The 25552-nt window shown below is 53.3% G+C and overlaps 2 protein-coding genes and 1 non-coding gene across 3 annotated transcripts in view; 1 reads left to right on the top strand and 2 right to left on the bottom strand.

Moving 5' to 3' along the window:
• LOC142403568 (scavenger receptor cysteine-rich domain-containing group B protein-like) overlaps window positions 1–3304 on the top strand; it is a 138552-nt gene extending 135248 nt beyond the window's left edge. Inside the window, exons 9-11 of the mRNA XM_075489815.1 lie at window positions 217–531; window positions 2903–2962; window positions 3129–3304. Of these exons, the coding sequence (XP_075345930.1) occupies window positions 217–531; window positions 2903–2962; window positions 3129–3304 (551 nt within the window). The remainder of the gene's footprint in view (window positions 1–216; window positions 532–2902; window positions 2963–3128) is intronic.
• Window positions 3305–5062: 1758 nt separating this feature from the next.
• On the bottom strand, window positions 5063–5134 carry TRNAA-UGC (transfer RNA alanine (anticodon UGC)). The gene has a single exon. It is a non-coding gene; the product is annotated as a tRNA-Ala (tRNA).
• A 7588-nt stretch (window positions 5135–12722) lies between these two features.
• Window positions 12723–13682, bottom strand: LOC142403567 (olfactory receptor 9G19-like). Its single transcript, XM_075489814.1, is given in 1 exon segment — window positions 12723–13682. A coding segment is annotated over 1 exon segment (960 nt).
• Window positions 13683–25552: the final 11870 nt, after the last annotated feature.

Raw genomic sequence — 25552 nt, 5'->3', positions numbered from 1 at the left:
TCAGTCCCTCTGGGGGTCCCTGGGGAGCTCAGCCGTCCCCGAGTGTTAGCAGGAAGGGCAGGGGTGTCTGTGCATCAGGGACTTCTCTCTGCCCCCGGGTGCAAGGGCCACGTGCTGGCCCTGCCCCTGCCTGGCTGAGGGCCTGGGGAGTGCAGAGGTGTCCTGGCTCCCACAGCCCCACACCAGCCTCTTCCCCCTTCCTGCCTTTCCTCCCAGAGTTCCTGGCCCTCAGGCTGCAGAACAGCGACGGCTGCTCCGGGCGCCTGCAGGTTTTCTACAACGGGACGTGGGGAAGCATTTGCTCCAACTCGATGACTCTCAGCACGGTGTCGCTGGCATGCAAGGAGCTGGGCTGCGGGGACGGAGGATCCCTGGAAAGACGCCTGCCCTATGGCAAGGTGTCTGGCCCTGCGTGGCTGGATAATGTGCAGTGTGGGGAGAAAACCAGCTCCTTCTGGCAGTGTCCCTCCACTCCCTGGGATCCACAGTCATGTGAAGACCTGCGAGACGAGATCCACCTCACCTGCAATGGTAACTCTGAGCCACTTGGGCACAGTGTCACCCCAGCTCCTGCTTTCCTCTATGCACAGCCAAACGTAGAGGGGCTATTCCTTTCCATGTCAGACCCTTCTGCTGCCGGTGGCACAAACATGACCAAAGCCACACAAGTGCAGCAGCAGTTGTCACCCAGGTTGCCAGCAGCACCTGGGGGAGGCAGAGATATCTCCAGGGGAGGTCTCAGAAGAGATCAGACAGGCTTCAGAAGAGCCTCCCTTCCATAGACACAGTACTGCTGCTCTGTGAGCTAGGGACCTTTAAGGGGCTGAACAATCAGGGTCCCCCCAGTCCTGCGCGTGTCCCCTGAATGACCGGGCATCAGTTGCTGCCATGACCAAGATGGTACAGGGAGGCACAAGCAGAGCTCATCCTCGCTCTCTTCTGCACCATCCCACACACCAGCCCCTTCACTTCAGGGTTTCTTTCTTCAGGGGAACGCCCAGAAATGTCCCCGGAGCCATTGGCCCCATGCCCCAACTCCACGAGCTGCACAGGTATTGAGCTGCTCCTCTGTGTACCCTTCTTGTGTGGCAGGGCTCTGCCTGCTGTCTCAGTGCCATGGGAGGTCTTTGCCTTCTCCAGACAGGGAGAAGATTCGTGCCGTGGGAGGCGAGGACGGGTGCTCGGGCAGAGTGGAGGTGTGGCACCGTGGCTCGTGGGGGACGGTGTGCGACGACTCCTGGGACATGCGGGATGCCGAGGTGGCGTGCAGGCAGCTGGGCTGTGGTCCTGCAGTGTCTGCCCTGAATGAGGCTGCATTTGGGATGGGGCAAGGCCCCATCTGGCTGGAGCAGGTGGAGTGCCGGGGGACAGAGCCATCCCTGCAGGACTGCTGGGCCCGGCCCGGGGATGGCGGTGCTTGCCGGCATAAGGAAGACGCTGCCGTGCGCTGCTCAGGTGAGCGGCAAGGCTGGGACCCCTTGCTGGAGTATTGGCAGGGACCTGGGGAAGGTCTTTTGTCAATTGGTCCTGGCATGGCCCCTGACCTCCCAAGAGCAAGAGCGTTCCTGCAGAGTGCAGGAGCCTGGTGCCAGGCAGGGAGCAGCCTGGGTGGAACTGGGTGTCCTCTGGGCACTGCCCATGGGGCCCTAAAGCCCCAGAGCTATTCCCTGGGCAGCCTGTCCCACTTGGGCTGCCTGCCACCCAGAGCAGAGGCCCTGGGCCCTGTCCCGGTCTCCCTTTCTGGCACTACTGGAGGGGCAATTTGGGTGGGATGTGTCAGGGATATCTACAGACACACACGCGGTTTGTTGGGGAAGAGGCTCCCCGATACCTGCACACCCACCCTCTCAGCCCAGCTCTCCTTTTCCTCCTCTGCAGCTCCACCCAGGACAGCAGCATCCCCAACCCGAGCAGGTAACTGGTCCTATTGCCTGAGGCTGGGTATCCCTGGGGCCAGGCTGTGACCCACAACTGGATGGAAGGTGCTCCTTGCTGGGCTGGGAAACTCCCAGGAGGAGGCACTGGGGTGGTGGCGGTGGAGTTGGGGAGGGTTGGAATGTACTCTGCAGGGTGGAAGCTTGCCCATCAGTCACCCCTGGACCCTCCACCCCCTGTTGCCTTGTGTGATGGGAGTCAGGGCTGGTGCTGCCCCATCGTCTCCCACACCTGGTGCTGCCCCTTCCATGTTCTTGCCTATACAGGTCCCACTCGGGGCCCTTTGCCCAGCAGCAGGAGAGTCTCTGTGCCCGTCATCATCTGCATCATCCTGGGGGCCCTCCTCTGCCTGCTCCTGGCCCTCCTGGCTGGGCAAGTGCTAAGGGCCAGGTCGGGACGCAGAGGTGGGTCCTTCCACAGCAGTCCCAGGTGGACATGTCTCCTGAAAGATCTGTGGGGTGCTGTGGGGTGTCAGTGAGGGTCACAGGCAGAGCTGGAGGGGATGAGACTGTGTGCTGCCACCTGTGCCATGCACCGCCCCATTGACTGCCTGGCCATGGGGCACCAGCAGCAAGGGTTAGAGAGAGCCCAGAAGCATGGGGGGCTAGCACTGGGGCAAGGAGAGAAATGGCAGGCTGGGGACGGCCAAGGCTGGCAGTGCTCTGGGTAGTGCTGGAAGGGGCTCTGGGGGAACAGAAGATGACAGCAGGCATGTGGGGCAGTTGGGTCCATCTCCGAGGTGTCAGGTCCCCAGCCTGTCCCTCTGCCCAGCCCTCTCCACCCCATGGCAGGGCAGGGGCCCTGCTGTAGACCCATGGGGCAGATAGGGAGCAGCTCCAGGTGGAGAGGAAACATGGGAGCTGCTCCAGGGTCAGACAAGGGGGCATGTCCCAGGGGCCAGAGGGGCATGAGAGCTGTCTCTGAAAGGATGATGCGAGGGTGATGCTGCCCCAGATGATCTCCACAGCAACGTTCCCCTCACTGGAGATGCAGCAGCCGTACCTGGAGAGTGCAGTGGGGCTGCGCTGTCAGACCAGTCCTGGGCTGGCCCAAGCAACAGGTCTGGGGAGCACAGTGGGATCCCATCACCCCTCTGCCTCTCCCTGGGCCAGCCCTGCCTCTGTCCCCAGGCTACCAGACAGCTCAGGAGCTCTTTCCCGAGGCCGTGTACGAGGAGATCGGTTACAGCCCAGTGTGGGAGAAGCAGGCGAGGTTTGGTCGCTCAGGTGGGTGTGTGTCCTCCCTGGAGGCACATCTGCAGGACCCTTTCACCTGGTCCCAACCCAGAGATGATCCCCTGAAGCCCCCCACACTGTGGTCCCTGCAGCGCTGGGGCCGTGTTTTCTGTGGGGGAGAATCCAGGGTGTAGGTCCAGGAGAGGAGCTTTCTCCCCACCAGCTTTGCCCGTCCCAGCTGCACAGCCCCTCTCTTCCTGCCCCTGTACCCCATGTGACACCTGAGGAGTGAGGGAACGGGCTGTCCTAGGGCAGCTCTGGGAGCACCTTGGAGACAGTGTTTGTCCTGGGGGAGACGGTTAAATTCCCCGCCCTCCTCCTCATGCAGTCCCAGCTCTGTGGGTCCCCCTTCCCCAGCAGCGCTGACCATGAGACAGGTCAGTGGGGCTCGCTCCATAACACCTGCTGTGCATCTCTCCAGGCTCCAATGCAGAGGAGTCCCTGACCCAGCTGCAGCCTTACCCTGGGGACACCGAGGAGGACGATGGTCTGAGATCAGCACCAGGTAATGGAGACAGGAAGGTGTTGGTCTCCCTGTAGACATGTGATGGACAGAGGTGTCACGGAGTGTCACCATGAGAGATGGGGAGGACATGGGGGTGTCCTGTGGTGCTGTCAACACCAGTGTCTCAACCCTGTGTTTCCATGTGCATCGTCCTATCCTCTGCTCTGCAGGACATATCTTCTCACTGTCAGCACCTGCCCTCTCCTTTCAGATGTTCTTGTTGTGCCTGGAGGCAACCTAGCAGATGGCTATGATGATGCCAAGGAGGTTCCTGACTTTGGGGAGGGTGCTGCTCCCGAGCAGGGAGCTTGGGAAATGCCCAGGGTGCCAGAGGAGGGAGCAGGCTCCAGGGATGCACTCGGAGGTGAGAGGGAAAGATAGCGCTGCTGGTTCCTGGGGTGCCATCCCTGGTGCCACCCCTGTCGCTATGGTCCTGACACCCAAACCTCCTGGGGAGAGGGAACCTGCAGCGGGAGCTTTCCTTGGAGGGACTGTGGGTGGGAGAAGGAGCCGAATGTGGTGAGGAGCAGGGAGGAAGGTGATGTACAGACCCCATGGGCCAACTGCACTGTCCTGCCTTGCTGCTTGCAGGGGGCAGCCTGCGCTCCCGGAGAAGTGCTGGGCTCCCTGGAGCTGCAGGAGACACCTCGTCCCTGTCCCTGGGGAGCATGGGCTATGATGATGCTGAAGAGGTGTCTGTGGCACATCCCCATGAGGACACAAAGGCTGTGACACCACAGCTTGGTGCACAACAGTCCCTGAGCCCCAGGCCAGGAGAGCCCATCCCTGCTGTGCAGCTGGGTGCAGCCAGGAGGGAGGAGAGCTCTGTGCAGCTGGGAGAGCTGTGAGCACCAGGGAAACATCTCCCTTTACCACGGGCAGCAGAAACCACCTGCAGTTTCCTCTATTTTTATTCCCGCTTTTACACTGTGCGTCCATATTGCTTCTTATTAAAAGTCTCTGAGGGCTTTGACCCGGAGCTGGGGCTTGCCTGCCCAGGTGTTGGGTCACCTCCCTGAGGCTGATGAGGGGGAGCAGAGAACGATGACGCAGTGGCAGGCAAGGGGCACATCTGAGGGACAGCAGGCTCGGGGTCAGGCTGTGGGGCTGCAAGAGCCCATGGTCCCTGGGGAATAATCCTGCTGCTCACCCCAAAACAGCCCAGCCATCCCCAGGGGGGATCATGGCCCACGGATTACCTCCCACAATGGTGAGGGTGCAGCTCTGCTCCCCACTGCCCCAGCACAGGGTGCAGAGCCACTTTCTGGGACACACGGGCTGAGATTCCCTCTCCTCATGCTCTGCCAGGAGCCCAGTCTCCAGGGGCTGTTCCATGGGCTCCAGCCCGCACCTGCCTGAGGCTGAGGAGTCAGGGCAAAAGCAGCCCTGGAGATGCTGGGGATTGAACCCAGGACCTCCCACATGCAAAGCAGGCGCTCTGCCACTGAGCTACATCCCCTTGACACCTGCCAGCAGGAGAGACACTCTCCTGCCGTGATGTGTCTATGACGAGCACAGTCCTGTTGTCCCCTGCGTGCCCAGGGACCCTCTGCAGAAAACAGCACTTGAACCCTTCTGAGATGGGGAAGCTGGGACTGCCTCTGTGCTGGGGCCTGATCCTGGCACAGGGCTGCACTGCAGAGTGCTGCCCCTTCAACGCCTCTGCAGGGCAATGGGGCAGAAGGAGGCTCTTGCTGCAGGTGCTGCTCCCACGCTCTGGCCCACTGCGGGATGCGTCGATGGAGAGGAGAAAACCCCTTCCCCTGAGCCTCCTCTGCCACCCAGGGGAACACCCCTCTGTGCCACCCCTGTCCCCAACTCCACAGCAGGAGCAGTGCAACAGGGTGAGGGAAATGCCCTGCCTGGGGTGAGGTGCCCGCAGGCTCCGATGGCATCCCAGGGCACGCCGTGGAGGGGATGTGGTGGCAGAAATCTTATACCCGCTCCTCCAGGCACCAGGCCTCCCCCTGCAGCCCTCTGTTCCCCACCATCCCTGGAGGTGACTTGAAGAGCAGGCTTCCATCTCCATGGGGCTGGGCATGGGGGTTGGGCTCAGGGACCTTCCCATTCCTTCAGCGCTGATGACTGTCCTGGCAGCAAAGCAGTGCCCTGGGACAGCCCTGGCTGGGGTCTCTGTGGCAGGGTGGGTGAGTGTGTTCAGCTGGTAACTCAAAGGCTGATGGTTTGACCACATGCAGGGATGGTGTCCTCATGGTGGCACAGCTTTGACAATTGTGTTGCCCAATGCCATACCATAGATTTTTTCCCTGCTGAGCCCCTGACTGGCAGAGAGGGTTTGGGGGAATCAAAAGCAGACCACAGTGCCTGTGAATTTCTGGAGTGGTTGAGTGGAGTTAAGGGGATGGACTGCTCACCTCTTCTGCTTTGCACACATGACCCCAAAACCCATCCTCAGCAATGACTCTCCCGTTCTTGCTCAAGAAAGGCGTAGAAGGACTCTTCTGGAGCAGTGATAATCCTGCAGGCACTACCCCTGCGGCCAAGCATGTTCAAGCTCGTGCTCAAAGCTGACAAGACAGTAACTGTGCTTGGACAGACAGTCTCTCCCTCTCACCACCTCTCACTTGCGCTCAGTCACAACAAAAGCCAAACTCCTCTGCAGGTGCATCCCTAAGGAGCCAGCTGTGACGTAGCAGAACTGCACGGGGTTAGAACATGCACGTTGCTGTGCGACTGTAGTCCAGCATGTGCCATTCTTTGGGCTGACTGGGGAGAGGCTGAGACTGGAGACAGAGGGAGATGTGCTGGGTCACAGCTGTCACTGTGTTCCTGAGGGGCGAGCAGGGTTCTGCAGCAGCAAGAGGTTGCAGGAGGGGAGCCCAGCAGCTTGTTGGAGCTCATGAGCAGGTCTTTCTTCCTCTGTGCAGGGACTGATGGCTGTGAGGGGCTGCAGCTGCTCTAGCCAGTGCAGTCTGGTGGGTGAGTCTATTTGGGCACGGCTTTGCCAGCTGTCCTTGGCACATCAGAGGTCTCGCTGTGACAGACCTCTGGAGGGAGGATGCTGCCATTCAGGCCTCAGCTCCAGGGAGTGCCTCTCCGTGGGACTGGGGGGACAGTGGCCTCCCCCATGGGCAGTATGCTCTGGTCTGCAAGCTGAGGTCCAGGTGCAGGATGTGTGTGAGGAGGGGAGCAGTCTGTGCACCATCAAGAATGACAAAGAGGAGAGAGACAAGGTCTTTGCAGAGACCCCACAAAGGAAAGGTGCCAATTGCTGTGGAGCAGGGAAGGAGGGACAGATGGAGAGCACCCCAAAGAAGCACTGAATGGAGAGTCCTGTTGAGGGGAAGGCTGGGGTCTTGTGGAGCAAGAGGAAGGCTCCTTCTAACCCACAGACCTGCAGCTACAGTGCAGGGACAGTGCTCTGGCAAGAGGTGAAGGAGCAAGGAGGGCCAGGGTAGGCTGGAAGGCGGCAGGCAGGCTCTGCGAAAAACTGAGCGAGGATAGCACTGTATCAGCCCAGGGTTGAACCAGGGACCTTTGGATGTTCAGTCTAATGCTCTGCCAGCTGAGGTACTTCAGACCTGCCCCAGCAGCCCTTGTCCCAATTCCACCCCTGCCAGTCCACAGGCTGACACACATGAGGAGCATTCCTTGGGGAGGGTCCCAGGGAAGAGCTGTTCCTGGCCCTGGGCAGAGGGACCTGTCCTGTCCCTGCCTCCATGGCCAGGTGGGCTCCAGATTTGGGTGGAGGCCAGCTTACACTGGGCATGCCAAAATGTGTGTGGGACTTCAGTCCAAACGTGACAGTGGCAAAGCAGGTGGGCCGGCCAGGCACGTGTAACTGCAAAGGCGGAGGGTGGAAGAAGTGTGGGGCTGTTGGAAGACCTTATCTCCTTCCCCATGGAAGGCCTCCTGCCCACCCTTTTTTCCCCAGCTCAGCTTCACTCCTTTATTCCCAACTCTTCTACCTCCTCCCCTCTGAGCAGCGCTAGGCCATGGGGAATGGGCTTGTGGTCAGTCCAGAACACTTCCTGCCTGCTGCTCCTTCCTTCTCCCACTTTTCCCATGGGGTCCCTCCTACAGGCTACAGTCCTTCAAGATGAACCTGCTCCACTCTGGGCTCTCCACAGGCCACAGTTCTTTCAGGAATTACCCAACTACTCCAGCATTGGGTCCTCCACAGACTGCAGGGCTTACATTGTCCACCATGGTCTTCTCCATAGGCTGCAGGAAAATACCTGCTGTGCTGTGGTATTCTCCATGGGCTGCAGGGGAATATCTGCTCTGGTGCCTGGACCACCGATGAGGTGTTTCTCCTCCTTCTTCACCGACCATGGTGTTTGCAGGGCTGTATCTCACACTTTGTTTTCCCCCTAACTCCTATTCCAGTCTGGCAGTTGTGCCCCTTCTTAAATACATTTTCACACCAGTTCCACCAGCTTTGTTGCTGGGCTCAGTTTTGGCCAGCGGTGGGTCTATTTTGGAGCTGGCTGGACTCAGCCCTGTCTGGCATGGAGGCAGCCCTTGGTCTTCTCTCACAGGTCACACGTGCAGCCTCCTCGCTACCAAAACCTGGACATGGACACCAACGCACTGTGTAAAACTTTGCCTTGCTAAATGACGTCCCCTGGTCCTCCCTCGTGAAGAGATCCAGCCTAGTTGCTGGGGAGGAAGAGAGAGCAAGAGAGAAGGCCTTGATGTTGTGAAAGCACTCTTCCGCAAATAGCTACAACACTGGTGTATTATAAACACTGCGTTGGTCGCAAATCCCAAACATGGCACCATACGGGCTGCTATGCAGAAAATTAACTCCATCCCAGCCAAAACCAGCACAATGTACCTGGAAATATTTCCCAGGATTAGCTGCTCTATCACCTTCCCAGGGCTCGAGGAGAGGCTGACTCATCTCTTGTTCCCCAGGTCCTCCTTCTTGCCCTCCTTGAAAATAGCAGTGACATTTGATTTCTTCCACTCTTCGGGCACATCCCCATCTCAATGAACGGTAAAAGATTCTTGGGAGTGTCCTCGCAATGACATCTGCCAGCTCCCTCAGCACTCATGGGTGTATCCCATCAGGGCCCGTGGACTTCTGTATGCCCAGTTTGCATAAATATTCCCTGACCTGATCCTCTTCCAGCAGGGCTATGTCTGCCTGGCTCCAGACTTGCCCCCTCATCTCTGGCACCTGGTATTCCTGAAGGCTGGTCTTGGTAGTAAAAGAGGAGGTGAAGAAGGCATTCAGTACCTCAGCCTCTTCCAAAAGAAGAAATAGGCAAGAGGAGGCAGCAGAAGAAGGAGGAGGCAAGAGGAGGACAAGGATGCAACAGAAGCAACAGGATTAAAAAGAGCAGGAGGCAAGAGGAGGCACCAGGAGGAGGAGGAGTCAACAGGAGGCCACAAGCAAAGGAGGAGGAGGAGTCAACAGGAAGAGGAGGCAATGGGACACAAATGGAGAATGAGGGAATAAGAGGCAAGAGCGGGCAAAAGGAGGCAAGAGGAGGGAAAAGGAGATGGACATAACAGGACGTAAAGGACACAAGAGGAGGAAAGAGGAGGAGGAGGAAGACGCAACAGGAGGCCAATGGAGTTAAGAGGAGGAGGTGGAAGCAAAAGGAGGCAAGAGGCGGGCACTTGAGGCAAGAGGACAAGGAGGAAAAAGAGAAGGTCCCCAGATGCAACAGGAGGAGGAAAAGGAAACAGAGGGCAACAGGAGGAAGAGGAGGTGGCAAGAGGACAAAAGAGGAGGGAAAAGCAGGAGGAGAAGGAGATGGAGAGAAGAGGAGAGGACAAGAGGAGGAGGAGGAGGAAGAGGCAAGAGGAGGCACCAGGAGCAGGAGAGGAGGAGGCAACAAATGGAAATAGGAGGCAAGAGGAGGAAGAGGAGGCAACAGAAGGCAAAAGGAGTGGGAGGAGGCAATAGGAAGAGGAGAAGGAAGGGAAGGAGGAGGCAACAGGTGGTAACAGGAGGACACAGCAGGAGGAGGCAACAAAATGAGGAGGCAAGTAGAGGCAAGAGAAGGAAGCAAGAAGAGGAGGAAAAGAAGGAGGAAGGAACAGGAGGCAAAAGGTGGAGGAGGAAGACACAGAAGGTACTAGGCAGAGGAGGAAGAAGAGGAGGAGGAGGAGGAGAATTAGGAAAGGTCAAAGCAAGTGGCAAGAGGAGACAACAGGATGAAGAGGAGAATGTGGAGGAGAAGGAGGTGGAGGAGAGGAGGAGGCAACAATGAGGAACAAGAGGTAAGAGCAAGAGGAGGAAAAGGAGGCTGCTGGAGGCCAGAGGATGCACCATCAGGAGAAAGAGAGGGAGGTAAAAGGAGGCAGAGCAGGGAAGAGGAGGAGGAAGAAGGGGAGGAAAGAGGAGGCAAGAGGAAATGGATGATGAGGAGGAAAAGGCAAGAAGAGCAGGAGAAGGAGGAGGCAGTAGGGGCAACAGGATGGTGGGGCAACAGGAGGCCACAAGAGGAGGAAGAGAAGGAGGAGGAGGCAAAAAGAGGCAAGAGGAGGCAACAGTAAGAGAAGGAAGCGTAAGAGGAGGAAGGGGAAAAGGAAGAGGAGGATAAGAGAAGGGGGAGGAGGAGGAGGTGGAGGAGGAAGAAAAGGAGGAGGAAGAGGAGGAGAGGAGGAGAGGAGGAGGCAACAGGAGGCATGAGGAGCCAAAAGGAGGAAGAGGCCTAGGATGCAACATTGGGGCAACAAAAGGCAATAGGAACAGGATGCGGAAAAGAAGGCAAGAGGAGGCAAGGGAAGGCAACAGAAGGAGGAAGAGGAGGCACAGGGGGTTGAGGAGGAGGAGGAGCAGGAGGAAGCAACAGGAGGTACCAGAAGGAGGAGACAATATGAGGCAAGAGGAGGAGGAGGCGGCAACAGGAGGCAAAAGGAGGATAAGGAAACAAGAGGCGACTCCTGTTGCCTCCTCCTCCTCCTGCGGCCTCCTTTTGCCTCTTGGTGCATTCTCCTCCTCCTCCTGCTCCTTTTTTTGCCTCCTGTTGCCTCCTGAGCTCCCTTTTTTCCCCTCTTGCCTCCTCTTCCTTTTTCCTCCTACTGTTGCATCCTGTTGCTTCCTCCTCTTCTTGCCTCCTCTTTCCTCTTATTGTCTCCTGGTGCCTCCTCCTACACCTCCTCCAGATTTCTGCTCTTGCCTCCTCTTGCCTCCTACCTCACCTCCTCCTCCTCCACGTGCCTTCTCACTAACGGTGGTCCGTTGGCCACCTTTGGTTCAAAAAGAAACTACTCCTCTCTAGTTCAAAAAGAAACCACTCCTTGGGCTCAAATGGAGACTGCAATGCTGAGCTGTCAGGACCACATTGGCTGCAGTTAGATGTAGGTTACCTGACACCCCTGTGACTTCAGAGGAACTCTAGTTGGCAGAGTTCCTCACAGCCCTCACTGGGGGCAAGGTGTCAGGGAGAGGGGAGCATGTTTCCGTTTCCCACATCCCAGGACAGTGCCCAAACCATCCTCCCCTTGCCCTCTGGCATCTCATTTCTTGAGATGCACATTGGCTGGGGCTTCTGGCAGTAAACCTTCAACAATCCTTCAGGTGCTTGGGTGATTTCCCTAAGATGATCAGTATCTAAAAAAGAAGAAAAAGCAACACAAAGCAACCTACAAACAACCCGCCAACATGACTCTGCCTAAATCTCAATAGCTGCAACATAGCAGTTTGCATCTGTGATAGCCACTCTGGGCAATGCCAGTTCAATCAGTAGTTGCAATGTAAGCCATCATACCCCATCCTCAAGGACAACTCTAAAGCAGTTCAGATGAAGGGTGGTCTTTGAAAAGTCACTGGTTGCATCCCCAGCTGGCATGGACACTGCTGATTCCCCACTCCACAGTGGCAGAGCTTGGATCCCTTCTCGGGACACACTTCTTGCCAGGAAGCCACAGCCATGGGGGTATCTCACCTGGTTCTTACTGGCACTTCACTCAGCATCCATTTTGGTGCACATCTTTCTTTTCTGTCTTTACTCTGTCCACACATGAGAATCACAGAAAGACAAACACTTCATAAAAGTTTGTCATAAAGCCCTTGTTACAGGAAGGAAGTCTCCCCATCAGATCTGGAGGGAGCCAGGAAGATCGCCATCAGCACTAGGAAGATCCACGAAGCTCCAGGCCTTTTCTGAAGTGCAGCAAATTCTTGCAACCATGATTTGAGCCTGGAAGTGGGAAGGAGTTGATGTGTGTGGGTGGAAGTGGAATAAGTGTGTTGTGGGAGTATGTCAGGGCCCTTGCGCAAATCAAGCATGATGGAAACATTTCCATCTTGTGCACATGCATCCGCCGAGGAAATGGGGAAAGCCCGCTGCTGGGGCTGGATGGGCTCAGTCATGTCCCATGAGCTCACCTTGCTCTATTTTGCAAGAAAGAAGAAAATAGGAGGACACAGTTTGCAATATCTAACTCAGCCAGTGGGAAACAAATAAGTAATGACATTGTGGGAGGGGGGGGTCAGATTATGAGAAGGAAAGAACGGGGAAGTAATGATTTCTATGTTTAAAAAATGGGGAAACTGAGACCCAGCTTGTGTATCTTTCTTCTGCGGAAAGATCTACTTTTTTTCCTGAGGGGCTGACCCTATCAGACTAGCTTTCACAGTTTTCCTCTGTTAGAAAGGGTAGAGAACACGAGGGATGGGATTCATCTACGCGCATTTAGACATGCCCAGTGGAAGGGCTTGAGTCAGCTGCCCACTTCTCACTGCCAATCTGGACATGCCCTAAGGAATCCCAGACATGCAACAATCCCACCCCTCAAGCTTGGCTGGGTAACGGAAGAGAAATCAGCATGTCTAGAGTAAGTTTTCTCCCAGTCCTGGGCAGGTGTGGCATTTCAACAGCTCCCGCTTGCAGCATCCCAGTTGTGTCTACTTGAAAGAAAGAAGAAAGGCAGGGAATGTTTTTACACCCTTCAACACCGGACCTATCCTTCTTTAAGACACAAATGCTCTTCTCCCACTTCTCATTCCCCAAACACTCCCAAGATTCTGCACTTGTAAAGATATGCCTGGCACACAAAATATGCACTTACGAGTTGTCCACACTTGACACAACCACAACCTGATTATTCCTGGTGGATCACAACTAGTATGAGCTCTCGATGCAGGCCACAGTTTTTCTGAGTGCATTTCCAAGAGCCCCCTTGACTTCCCTGGTCCGCAGGCTGTAGAGGAGTGGATTGACCATGGGTGTAAGGATGGTGTAGAAAAAGGAGAGCACTTTCTTGAGCTGCCTCAGTGAGGCTGTTCTGGGAATCATCTAGACAACAATGAGGGTACCATAGAAAAGAGTCACCACGATGAGGTGAGAGGAGCAGGTGGAGAAGGCCTTCTGCCTCCCCGTGGTGGCTGGGATCCTCAGGATCGCAGCTATGATGCAGATATAGGATGCCAATGTGAATACAAATGGGAAGACTACATCCAGAAAGCAGATGATGAAAGTAACCAGTCTCAGCACGGTGCTGTCACTGCAGGCAAGCTCTAGCAATGGGGCAAAATCACAGAAGAAATGATCACTTGCATTGGGACCACAGCACTGTGACTTGAAAAATAGCCTGGTGACTATGGTAGACATCAGTAATCCTGCTAGCCAAGAGCCAGCCACCAGCTGGAGACAGAGCTTCCAGTTCATGAGGCTTGCGTAGAGCAGGGGTTGACATATGGCCAAGTACCGATCAGAGGACGTGGTGGCCAGCAGATAACACTCAGTACCTGCAAAACTACCAAAGAAAAAGAGTTGTGTCATGCAGCCTTGAGCAGAAAGGGCTCTGTCCCTGCTTAGGAAGCTGGCCAGCAGCCTGGGCAGGATTCTGGAGGTACAGCACATTTGCACACTGGAGAAATTCCCCAGGAAGACTGACATGGGAGTGTGAAGGTGCTGATCTGGCACCAGCAGCACAACAATGAGGATGTTAACAAACATGGTCCCCATGTAGATGATGAGAGAGAGGAGAAAGAGAGGCATCTGAAGCTTGGGGACATTACGCAGTGCCAGCAGGAGGAACTCCACTGGTGATGTCCGGTTGTCCCATTCCTCTTTCTCCATGAAGCACTGTAGGACTTTCTTTTCCCCTCTTGGCAGGAAGGGAACCTGAGGAAGGGCATGCGCTTCTGTGTTTGTTGCAAAAAGGAACTGGGAAGCAGCGACTGCCAGAGACAACACGGAGGTTTTCCCTCATCTGCCTGAATTCACACTTGGTTTAGGGGCTCCGTTCCTCGTGAAAGGGCAGGAAGAGGTTCTTTGAGAGGGCCAAAGTACTCTCCTTAGAAGAACCTCCTCTGATTAGAGCGATGATTTGCCGCAATGAGGTGCCTATTTCTGTGGAATGAAAGAGAAGGTTCATTTGCTCACATTAGATGATGACGCTTGAAGTTCTTTCCAGTAGTACCCAGCACAGGCGTTAGCCAAGTCCTGCTTTCCAGCAGCAGAAAGATGGGCCAGACTTTAGGGGAACGCATCGTGCCATAGACTCTTTCTTCACACTGAGGAAGAATGGACACGAAACAGGATTAGCGGTCTCAACTCCCTGAAGCATTTGCTTTCTGATGAGCCCATTCTGTCCCTGGACAGTGCATCTCTTTCCACGGAGCAAGAGTGGCCAGGAGTTACTAGCTTGGTAGTTGAAGGCACTGCAAAGGGTCTGTTAGACAGGAGACTTACAAGGAGATGTGAACTTGGGAGGGAAGGGCAGGGAAAAACAAATTCCAGAGAAGAGGTAACTGAGTTGTTTAAGCCAAATGAGGAAAGGCGATGTTGCATGAGGAGGAGGCGAAAAGGACAGGGGTGATGACAACTGGCTGAATATCTTTTCCTGCTCTCCTTCAATTTCTGAATGCATTTGGGCTGCTTCCCTGCAGCAGCACAGCACCTGGACCTCAGTATTCCCATCTCAGTTCTCAGGGCTCCTTATAAAGCATTGCAATGAAGACAGAGTTGTATCCCAAGGGGGAGTGGGGACTGAGGCAGGGCAGGATCATGATCAAGCACAGGGTTCCACTAAATGCCTGATACATGCCTGCTTGCCTGCCCAGGGAACATCCATGGCTGAAAGAAAGAGCACTTTGCCCACGCCTCCTCTTTGGGTTTTCATAACAGTCGGCTCAGACAAAACACTGTCCCGATGATTCCCTGTCTCAAACTTGATACCTTTTATAGCAACATGGAGATGGCCAAGGCAGGCACCTAGGCAGCCCAGAGAGTTCCTGGGATGGAGGAGCCCTTTTACTGAGTGATCCACCCAACCTACACTGGGATGCCTTGTTCCTGAAGGTGCTTCCTTGGGCAGGGTGCCTCAGATTCACTGCTCTCTGGAAATCACATGCCACGTTGATGGCTGAGAGACATCTGTGAGATAGCTGAGGGATTGAGATTGATCCCTACGATACAAGCAAGATGGAGAAAGAGAACAGAGAAAGATTCAGAGAGCTGAGAAAATAAGGGACATGTATTGGCACACTGGCCCCATACACTCTGCCCCAACCTCCTCACGGCCACTGAGGTGTGTGAGTGCCCAACAGCTTATGCCCCACAGCTCTGACTGTAGTGACAACCACGCTGCCGGTATCTCTGTTCAGCAGTGTCAAGGACACAGGGAGGGTCTCTAGAGGAAAGAGTGAGCTGGAATGAGAAGACATGCAGGACACGACTGTACCAAGCCACATGGTCCCACTTCATAGTTGCCACTGTGCAAAGAGCCACTGGCACGTTAAGCCCACCCGCCTCAGCAAATCCAGCACCTACCTGTAATCCCCAGCATGATGTGATAACCTTTCCTTTGAGGGAAATGGAGGATGAAAGGCAAGGGCTGGGTGCCATCCTCTGCCTCTTCCCCATTCCATCCTCCCCTTTCCAAGTCTGCCTGCAGCCCCTGACCTGTGACTCAGCCATTGCTCTGCCCTCACACACTGTCAGCATCTCCTTCTGTGAGTCTTCAGCAGCACCTGAATGTCTCCAGCTCTGCAGTGCCTGCTGGGTTTATAGAAGAGTCTCCTGAAGGTTCCTGCTGCAGCTCAGATTTCTCTTTGTGTCGCAGAAAGTGAGCACTGTGCAACTGAAGCCCTGTGGGGATGGAAGCCCTGAGCTGCCCTCCCCTGGACCTCTGTGCTCTTAGGAAGGGGGAAATGAGGCAGGGGAATGAGCCATGAGCTCTTCACACTCCTGGAGCAGAACTCCAATGAGATATGTGCCACAGCTTCCAGACTCCAGGAATGGCCAGTGGGGAGAAAGGAGGCATTTCCTCCAAGCTGAGGAGACTGGCAATGTGGGACAGGATGAATCACCCTCAGGGGTGCCAGGCTCTGCCCGTTGAGGAGAGAGGAAACCCAAACCTCTCCCAGGAGCAAAGGTGCCCAACTTGCTGGGGGCTAAAGGGAGCTCAGCTACTGATCTAGACTGCCAGTTAGGATTCCACCCTCTTAAAGAATGCTGCACAGGGTTCTCCTTTGCTCTGGCTTTAGGGCAAGGGGAGCAAGAGGCCATGATACCTCTCAGCTCTGTTGACTTGTACCTCATGACACGTAGACTCCCTGGTCTCTCCACTGAATGCAAAGGGAGAGAGGGACCCTGGGACGTTATTTGGGGTAAGCAACTGCCTAGAGCATGGTCTCCAGTGAATTCAGAATTGGAGGTGAGTGCTGTGTCCAGTGGGATCTTGAAAACCTCAAAGGATGGACATTCCATAGCCTGCCTGGGCAACCTGGTCCAAGGTCTGTCTGTCCTCATGGTCAATGTTCTTCCTGTTCCAGGTCAGCCTCTCCCCTCTTTCAGGTTATGACCATGTCTTTTGTCTTTCTGCCATGCACCTCTGTAAAGAGCCCAGCAGCTCTGCCTTTCCAGTAACCTCCTCTTAGGTTCTGGAAGGCTGCTAGGACATTCTCTTTAAGCTGTCTCTTCATCAAGCTAAATGAGAGCCACTTGCCTCACCTTGTCCTCACAGCTCAGGTGCACTATGCCCCTGACCATCTAGTGGTCTCTGCTGAGTTCATGAGGGCTTGTATGTGTCTGTCTTGTACGGGGTGGTGGGGTGCCGGGTGCAGTATTCCAGATGTGATCGGATGAGTGCCGGTCTAATGAGCCTGTCTATTGCCTACTCTCCTGTTGATACAACGCCAAGTGCTGTTAGCCTTCTGTGCTGTCAGGACTCACTGCTGAATCCAGGCTGACCTACTGTTCACCAAGGTCTGCAGATCCTTGTCAGCAGAGTTGCTACCCAGTCACTCCATCTGCTCTATCTATCACTATTCTAGAGCATTAGTCTGTGCCACGTTTCCTTCTGTCAGGATGGATGGGGACATTTCTTTTTGGTCTAGTCCTCCAACGCCAAAGGAATTGGCATTGCTGTCTAGCTCCCTGGAACTGGCAGTCTGCCTGTTGAACAAATTGACTGCAGCCCTCTGGTTTTGTGTCTTCCAAAAACTTGAGGAGGTCCATCTCGTATCCTTCTCAGGTCACTGGTAAAGCTAGTAACCAGGAGAGGTCTCAGAGCAGACTCCCAGAGAGCTATGTTTGTAGCTGGCCTTCGGGTAGAGTGTGGACTATTCCCCATTACCCTTTGGGAGCACTAATCCAGCCAGGTTTTCATCCAGTCTTGTATACCATCCAGGCCATAATGTCCCAGGTTGGAGACAAGGACTTCTGAGGACCAGAATGGTCAGAGAGACTCTTTCTCCAGGCCTGCAGACTGAGCTGACACTGGCTACCCAGGGGGTCAAAAGTGGCTTGTCTTCTTCCAAGTCTTCAGCAAAACAAACATCAGGAAATCTTTTATCTCCCCTCAGGCCTACTTCTCTGCTTAGCTTCATGGACTCAGTTCAACTGCTCTTGAAGTTTGGGGGTTGTCAGAGGCCTGAGTGAATTAATTAACCTCAGTGACCCTGATCAGCCTCAGCTGATGCCTTCATCCACAGTCATGGCCCAGGATCTCTAGGCCTTAAGTCCCAACCTTACCCTGTGCTGTAGGATTGCTGGTCTCCAGATCAGCCTCTGACTCTCCTGTGCCCATGCCCATGCCCATGCCCATGACCATGCCCATGCCCCATGCTCTCATCTGGCCACAGAGACCTTTGATCTGGGCCTCAACTGCAGACTGACTTCCTGGCTTGACCTTGGCACTGCCTTATCACTATGGGCCTGCTTGGCGATCGCTGGACCTGAACCTCATCCTAATCAATGGATTGACTTCCTGGCTTCACTGCAGGCCACCATCCCCAGGCCTGTCCTGCTTGCCTTGCTGAGATACTGTGGGGCTGGGGCCTGGCTGGAGAGGCACCTGTGCTGCCAGCCATGGTGTCTCCCTCAGCTTCCAGCTCTCCTTCCTCTAGGGAGCAGCGCTGCTCTTGCTGCTCCCTGACAGAGGAGTTCTCTTCTGTCCAGCTACAGACATCTTTATTACAACACCTGCTCCTGACCTCATCATCTACCCTCACTTCGGATTCAGCAGGAAGAAGATACCCCCACAGTACCCCCAAAGGTATTCAGGAAGTATAACTCATCCCATTTCATGTGGACAGCTGAAATCACTCTCCAATCATCTGTTTCTCTCCAGGGACCATCTTTCTTCCTCCAGATGAACACATGGTCCTCTTGGCCAATGGAAAAAAGAATAGAAAGCAGGTGACTTATCAGATGAATCTGAAAGCTATAGTCTAAATTAAGGTCAATATCTCAGGTCTGAACTGAAAGTATATTAAGATGTAAGCTCACATCTGATCTCTAAATTCAGCATCTGATGTGAGGCCCTTTTCTGTGGTCAGTGGAGAGAGATCCGTTAAGTGGTGAGCATACAGTCACCCCACTTAGGACGTGATGAATCACAAAAGGGCAATTTTTCTCTCCCCATGGGTAGCAGAAGGAAGCAAGAGGAGTGGCTCAGAAAAGGTGATCTGGGAGGGGTTCATCTCAGATAGTTGTAAATGCCTCCACAGGAGCCATTAGCAATGAGTCAGTCTCATAAATCCAAAGAAGGACGTCCTTTCATGTAAAATTTGACTGAGCTGACTGAAAGGGGTTTTGTCTTTGGTTTACTGGCAACCCACAGAACATGTAGTAGCCTCTTGGCTGTACAAAAGAAAGAATTGTTTTGAACTGGATCAGAATAGTTCTTTGTTCATTTAACAAAGTCCTGGAAGTGAACTTGGATGCTTCTTTTCTTTATTTATCTGCATTTTCAATTCGGTGACTAAAAAAACCAATAAAATCCATTATTCAACCAGCTCAAGTGCCAGAGAGGTGGATCGTTATTTAGGGGATTCTTATCCACCTAAGGAAGTGTGGTATTTACTGTCCACATACATTACAGGGAGGAGACCCTGGTCCTCAGGCCATGCTGCTCCTACTGCATAACTACTATGTCTACTGGGTCTCAGCTGGCCTATGAAGATTCCCTCAATACAAGAAAGATATTGAGGTGCTGGAGTGCGTCCAAAGAAGAGCAACGAAGCTGGTGAAGGGTCTAGAGCACAAGTCTGATAAGGAGCAGCTCAGGGAACTGGAGTTGTTTAGCCTGGAGAAAAGGAGGCTCAAGGGACACCTTCTCGCTCTCTACAGCTACCTGAAAGGAGGTTGTAGTGAGGTGGGTGTCAATCTCTTCTCCCAAATAACAAGTGATAGGACAAGAGGAAATGGCCTCAAGTTGCGCCAGGAGAGGTTTAGATTGCATATTAGGAACAATTTCTTCACTGAAAGGCTTGTCAAGCATTGGAACTGGCTGCCCAGGCTGCCCAGGGAAGTGGTTGAGTCACCACTCCTGGAGGTATTGAAAAGACGTGTCGATGTGGCGCTTAGAGACATGGTTTAGTGGTGGACTTGGTAGTGCTAGGTCTACGGTTGGACTTGATGATCTTAAAGGTCTTTTCCAACCTGAATGATTCTATGATTCTATGATTCTCTGCAGCCCAGAGACGTAGTCCTATATTTCTGTGATTCTTCCACTCAGAGGACATGAAATCAAGTGAGGGCTGTAATGTGTGCTTTGTTTTGTTTTGTAGGCTGACAGTAAGGAGGTTCTGTATGCACGTATGGCATAAAATACAGTTTGGCTTCTGCATAGAGTAGAGGAAGCAGCAGCTGGCACGATCTTGTTCCTAGGCCTTCTAAGGAGCATCTCGTGGAGTGATCTGTGCCTTAACTTTAAGGAGCGCTTTCCTGAATGAGCTATGCCCACAGCTGCAGCCGGACATTTCCCTTGTGTGAATGAGGTGAATAAGGTGAACAGTCTGGAGAACATGCCCTTGGAGCAATGCAAGGACCTCCCATATTTGCTGCATAGCGGCACGAGTGGGGAGTCCGTCAAACCTAAGCTATCTACCTAAAAATGTTAGAGCCATTAGTGCACAAATGACTTGGGGTAGGATGTATCACAATAACATGCCTAAGACAGCTAAGGTAAATCTCCACCTGTGATTCCAAAATCTCTTCAGTGAAGAAGCATTGGTGGCACTCTGCCAGCTTGGATGGGATAGCATTCATCCCACTAACTTTGGCATTGAAGACTACACTCATCCATCTTCTTTTTCTGGGTTAGTAACCTGTGTGCCAGCTTGATGTAACAACCTCTGTATTTCCGTGTGTCCGTGGCTTGAGAGGGAAGTTATTGAAACAACACAAGAAAACTCTCTCAGATCAAAGGCAAAACCAAATGTCTCACATGGAATGACAATCCCATCTTCTCATTCACATGAATGAGCAAATCCTGGTTTTGATTCTCTTTCCAAAAGAACATCTTTGTCTTGCAAACCACGAGTGAAAAGTAAGCCAGGAAAATTACGAAACGGCCACATTGTGACAAGAATTAGAGAAGAGGAGGTGTTTCTGTTTAATTTTGGAGAGACCTTAAGGTACAGCTGTAATCCTCATGTCTTCAAAGGATGGTCCCCGCTGAGCAAGAGTCCTTCGCTTGTGCAAATTACCACATGTTGCCCAGCACGTGGCTCAGTGCACCTGAAACTACATATTGCAAAATTAAGCTGCCAAGTTAAGCTGCCAAGTCTATGCTAAGTCCAGTTCTCCTGAAGACCACTATAGGAGGAGATGATATCACCCTCTGGAGTGCTGATTCCTCCCCACTGTCAAAGGAGGCCAGGCAATGAACTCATCTTCGCAGACACTAAAGATATAAAAGTCTATGTTTGGATAAGCTAATTCCACTGACTTGCTAGATTAGCTGCAGTATTGGGTGTGAGAGCATTGTGTCAAGGCCTGGACATTTATTTCACCAAAGGTGATCCAGAGACAGGGGCATTGTTACTCAAAATGACTTTTCTGACCAGTATGCTAGATTTTGTAGCAACTTAGAAGAGGGGTACTTTGACAGAGCTAAACTGGACTGAATTTCAGGCATGTTTTTGTTCTCAGCAGGAGGTTAATGGAGACGTAAGTGCCACTTGGTCAAGAAATAAAGCCATTATTTTTCTCTTTATTGTGTTCCACCTATTTTCAGTCATTTCCTAAAGACCAAGAGGCTCAACAGAGATGCACTTGCACTTGCAAGGGGAGCCCTGAGGGACAAATTGACATCAAGCTGCTTCATTGCAGCCCTGTGGGAGATTGGCAGAGGTTAGACATTGTTGTCCAAGGCCTGTCTCCTTCCACTCCAAAAGGAAGCAGATGTCCTGAGGCTTCTGTGTTAAAACTGTCAACATTGTGAAGGCCTCTCTGCCTATCTCAGCTGCATCTAAACTAAGGCAAGGTGCCTCTGTTTTCATCATGGAATTGTTCCTCTAAAGGTAAGAGAGAGGAGTCTCATTCTTCAAGGCACTGGCAGTCTCCTCCTTGATGACATTGAAGAAGACATTCCCTCTGTCTGTTCCCTCTGCCTGTACAGGCAGGCTCTTAGTCCACCTTTCTCCACAGGCCTCATGAAAGTAGGACCTCCTTTGCACTCAGTGTGGGCAGCCCAGCCCCGTCCTCTGGCACTGTTCGGCAGAGCACAGGCCTCTGCCCATCAGCCTCTTCCTGATCGCCCGAGTGCTCAGTGGACTGGATGACCCTGCACTTGTCTAAGCTGGGCCCCAAATCCCTTCTCATTTCAACCCATTTCTTCATTTCCCAGTGCATGCAGCAGGTGTAGAGCAGGGGCTGATTGAACCCACTGCTCTCTCCATTTCCTCGCAAGTCTTCCAGGAACAATGTACCCATGTCTTTGCACTTCCAGCCAACGTATCACTTTGTGATGAGCTGTCACACAGAGATGTTTAGCCACCCTTCCCACATCTCGAGACCCGTTTTGACCACAGCACGTTGTTTGTAAAGGGCTCGCATCGGGGGACGTGAAGAACGTGGAGAGCGTGAGTAATTGCCCATGCTACACACATCCACCTGTATCGGAAGAGTGAAGCAGTATGCATCACTGAGAGTGGTGGTTTATTCACAAGCAGAGTCCTTTTATAACTGTAAGGTTGCAGCTGTTCCTGGTGGGGGTCTCTGCAGGTCCATCTATGAGTGCACCTGGAGTCCTGCTCCAGATGTGCCCCAGCTGTGGGTGGCTGCCCTTCCGCATGAGGCCAGACTAGGCGAATGAGGGACCCATGAGCAGCCATCACTCAGTAGATCCCACCATCCTTCGGGCACATTAATTGAAGGGGGATTTAGCAGACGGGTGGGACAAGACAGTCTCCAGAGATCCCTCCCAAACCCTACTGGTGTGATTCTGCGATTCTGTGAGTGATCTGTTTTGAGCCAGTGCACCTGAAGGAGTTTTCTAACCTGGATGATATTCACACTCACTTTTGGCTCTAGTTCAGATCTGACCCACACTTTGACTCCAGATGAACTTTTCTTTCTGTCAAAAACAAGAGCATTTTTCCTTTCACACCTGGGTTCTAATAGTGACTCCCAGACACCTTGGCCGCCTTTTTCCTCTACAACATGACTTGCTTCCAGAGACTGCTCCCCTGACTGAAGGGAGCTCAGGCTCCTCACCGGTGCCTACCCATTGCTGGTGGTAGCTGAAGAAGTGTATCCTGATCCTACACAGGTACAGTCTGGAGAGCCAGGCCCGGCAAGGAGTTAGAGCCCTTTTTGCCAACTTGCTCCTTGCTGTTCCTCCACAAGTTCCTCAGCTCTTGCAGCATTGAGGCCTATGGTCAGCAGGACCTCGTGAGTCTTGTGCTGCCAGTGGGAAGGAGGAAGCTAGTAAGCCTTCTCCAGCCCATCAGTCTCTCTAGGAGAAGACCCAGCTCTGCCTTAGGCACTCATTCTAGCCAACACCTGGACCCACATCCTCATGGGCTCCCCATTGCATGCACCCAGGCATTGGAGTCCAGGATGTTGGCAGCCCTGCCCCACTTGCTGGAGCACGGACCTCCTGTCCTACTGACCGGTGATTCCAGCTTGAAGTTCACTACCATTCACACATGCCCACTAAGAACAGGGAGTGCGCCTACACAGAAGGTAGTTGGAAATAGGCTCTAATGAGAACACAAGGTAGTGAGCATTGCAGGGCTCCATCAGAGAAGCGTAGGGACTTGCAACCTGGTTACACTCAGACGGCCCTTTTCTTCCCTTCTCTCTGTTTTTCCATTTTGTTGCCCAACAACTTTGTTAATGATTCTTTTCCTTTAGACTTTTTTAAAGGATTTTTACATGACTACAACCATCAGGAACTTATCTGAGTGTCTTAATTTCAGTATTACAAGTAATATAGAGATGAGGTTGCTGTGGGCATCAAAGTCAAGAGAAGGTTTAAAGGGAAATTGGAAGGAGACCATTGCAGTAGCTCTGTGAGTCTGTAGAACAGATGCTTAAAAATTAGTCATAGAATCATAGAATCATTTAGGTGGGAAAAGACCTTGAAGGTCATTGACTCCAACTGTGAACCTAACACTAATCACCTAACATTAATCACCACTAAACCATGTCCCTAAGCCATACATCTACACATCTTTTCCATACCTCCAGGGGTGGTGACTCAACCACTTCCCTGGGAAGCCTGTTCCAATGCTTGACAACCCTTTCAGTGAAGAAATTGTTCCTAATATCCAATCTAAACCTCTCTTGGTGCAACTTGAGGCCATTTCCTCTTGTCCTATCACCTATTACTTGGGAGAAGAGACTGACACCCACCTTGCTCCAACCTCCTTTCAAGTTGTTGTAGAGAGCGTTAAGATCTCCCCTCAGCCTCCTTTTCCCCAGGCTAAGCAACCCCAGCTCCCTCAGCCGCTCCTCATCAGACTTGTGCTCTAGACCCTTCACCAGCTTCGTTGCCCTTCTCTGGACATGCTCCAGCACCTCATTGTCTCCCTTGTAGTGAGGGGCCCAAAAGTGAACACAGTATTCGAGGTGCAGCCTCACCAGTGCCAAGTACAGGGGCACGATCACTGCCCTAGTCCCGCTGACGTCACTATTTCTGATAGAAGCCAGGACGCTCTTGGCCTTCTTGGCCACCTGGGCACACTGCTGGCTCATATTCAGCCAGCTGTCGACCAACACCCCCAGGTCCTTTTCTGCTGGGCAGCTTTCCAGCCACTCTTCCCCAAGCCTGGAGCGTTGCAGGGGGTGGTGTGAGCCAAGTGCAGGACCCAGCATTAGCCTTGTTGAAACTCATACAGCTGGCCTTGGCCCATCAATCCAGCCTGTCCAGATCCCTCTGTAGAACCTTCCTACCCTCAAGCAGATCAACACTCCTGCCCAACTTGGTTTTGTCTGCAAACTTACTGAGGCTGCACTCAATCCCCTCATCCAGATCATTGATAAAGATATTAAACACGACTGGCCCCAGTACTGAGCCCTGGGGAACACCACTGGTGACCGGCCACCAACTGGATTGAACTCCATTCACCACCACTCTTTGGGCCTGGCCATCCAGCCAGTTTTCTATGCAGCAAAGCATATGCCCGTCCAAGCCATGAGCAGCCACTTTCTCTGGGTACCTGGAGAACAACTGGTCTTGCTATTGAAGACTGAGGCAAGAGAAACCTCTTGAAGTAGTAAAACCAGTAGTGGCCAGTCGTGAAGGGAGAGGAGAATAACCCCATCCATCAGGACAGGCTGGGACTTGACCAGCTGACCCTGAGGAGGAGGCTCTGGGCACTACAGGGGACACCATATGAGCCAGTAGCTCATGCTCACCATGAACAAGGCCAGCTGCATACAGGGCAGCAGTAGGAGGAGCATTGGCCATGCAGACATCTTGAGTTCTCACCCCTCTTGTCTCAGCACTGGTGTGGCCACACACAAAGAGGTGTGTCTCAGTGTGGGGCTCCTCATTTTGCAGAAGGAGGGAGGAATTGGAGAGTGTGCAGAGAACGTCTGCCAAGGTGGTGTTTGGTGCACATGACCTGTGTGGGATGGCTGAGGGACATGGGCTTCTTTGGGCCAGTGCTGGGGAGTCTCCGGACAATATGGGAGTAGCCTGAGAGTGCTTGAAGGTTGGTTTCAGAGATGGCAGAGCTGTTCTTTGTAGTGGGAAACAGCATGAGAAAGAAATAATGCCACAAAGTGCAGCTTGGGACGTCCAGAGTGGACATGAGGAGAAAGAACTGTCACTCCAAGGGCAGTGCTGTTGTGCAACAGGTCACCCTGGGTGAGCCCAAGGCTTTGTGTTTTAAGGAAGGGCCAGGGAGGCTGGAGAGATTCCAGTAAAGGCAGGAAGATGCTGAGGTGAGAGCAAGGTGCAGTAGCAGGGTGGGTGCCTACAGCCTGCAGGGAAAGAGGCAGAGGTGATGCAAGCCCATAGGACAGCCTGTGGTGGAGATGACAGCGGGATGTAGAAAGGCTGAAAGCCCCCAACAGAGAGGAGCTCTTTCTGCCGTTGGCAATGGCCGTTGTCTCTGCCTCTGATGCCTCTGAGGAGACACCTTATCCTTTTAGCATTAGGGCCTCATTGCCTCCTTGTCCACATCCAGGAGCCTGGGAGGTGTCGCAGCATAGTCCTGCCCTTGGCATCACACATCCCCTCATCACATGGCCCCAGGAAGAGC

This window comes from Mycteria americana, unplaced genomic scaffold (genome assembly GCF_035582795.1).
Source record: "Mycteria americana isolate JAX WOST 10 ecotype Jacksonville Zoo and Gardens unplaced genomic scaffold, USCA_MyAme_1.0 Scaffold_39, whole genome shotgun sequence".
Taxonomy (NCBI): Eukaryota; Metazoa; Chordata; class Aves; order Ciconiiformes; family Ciconiidae; genus Mycteria; species Mycteria americana.
This window is presented reverse-complemented; position numbering and strand designations above follow the sequence as displayed.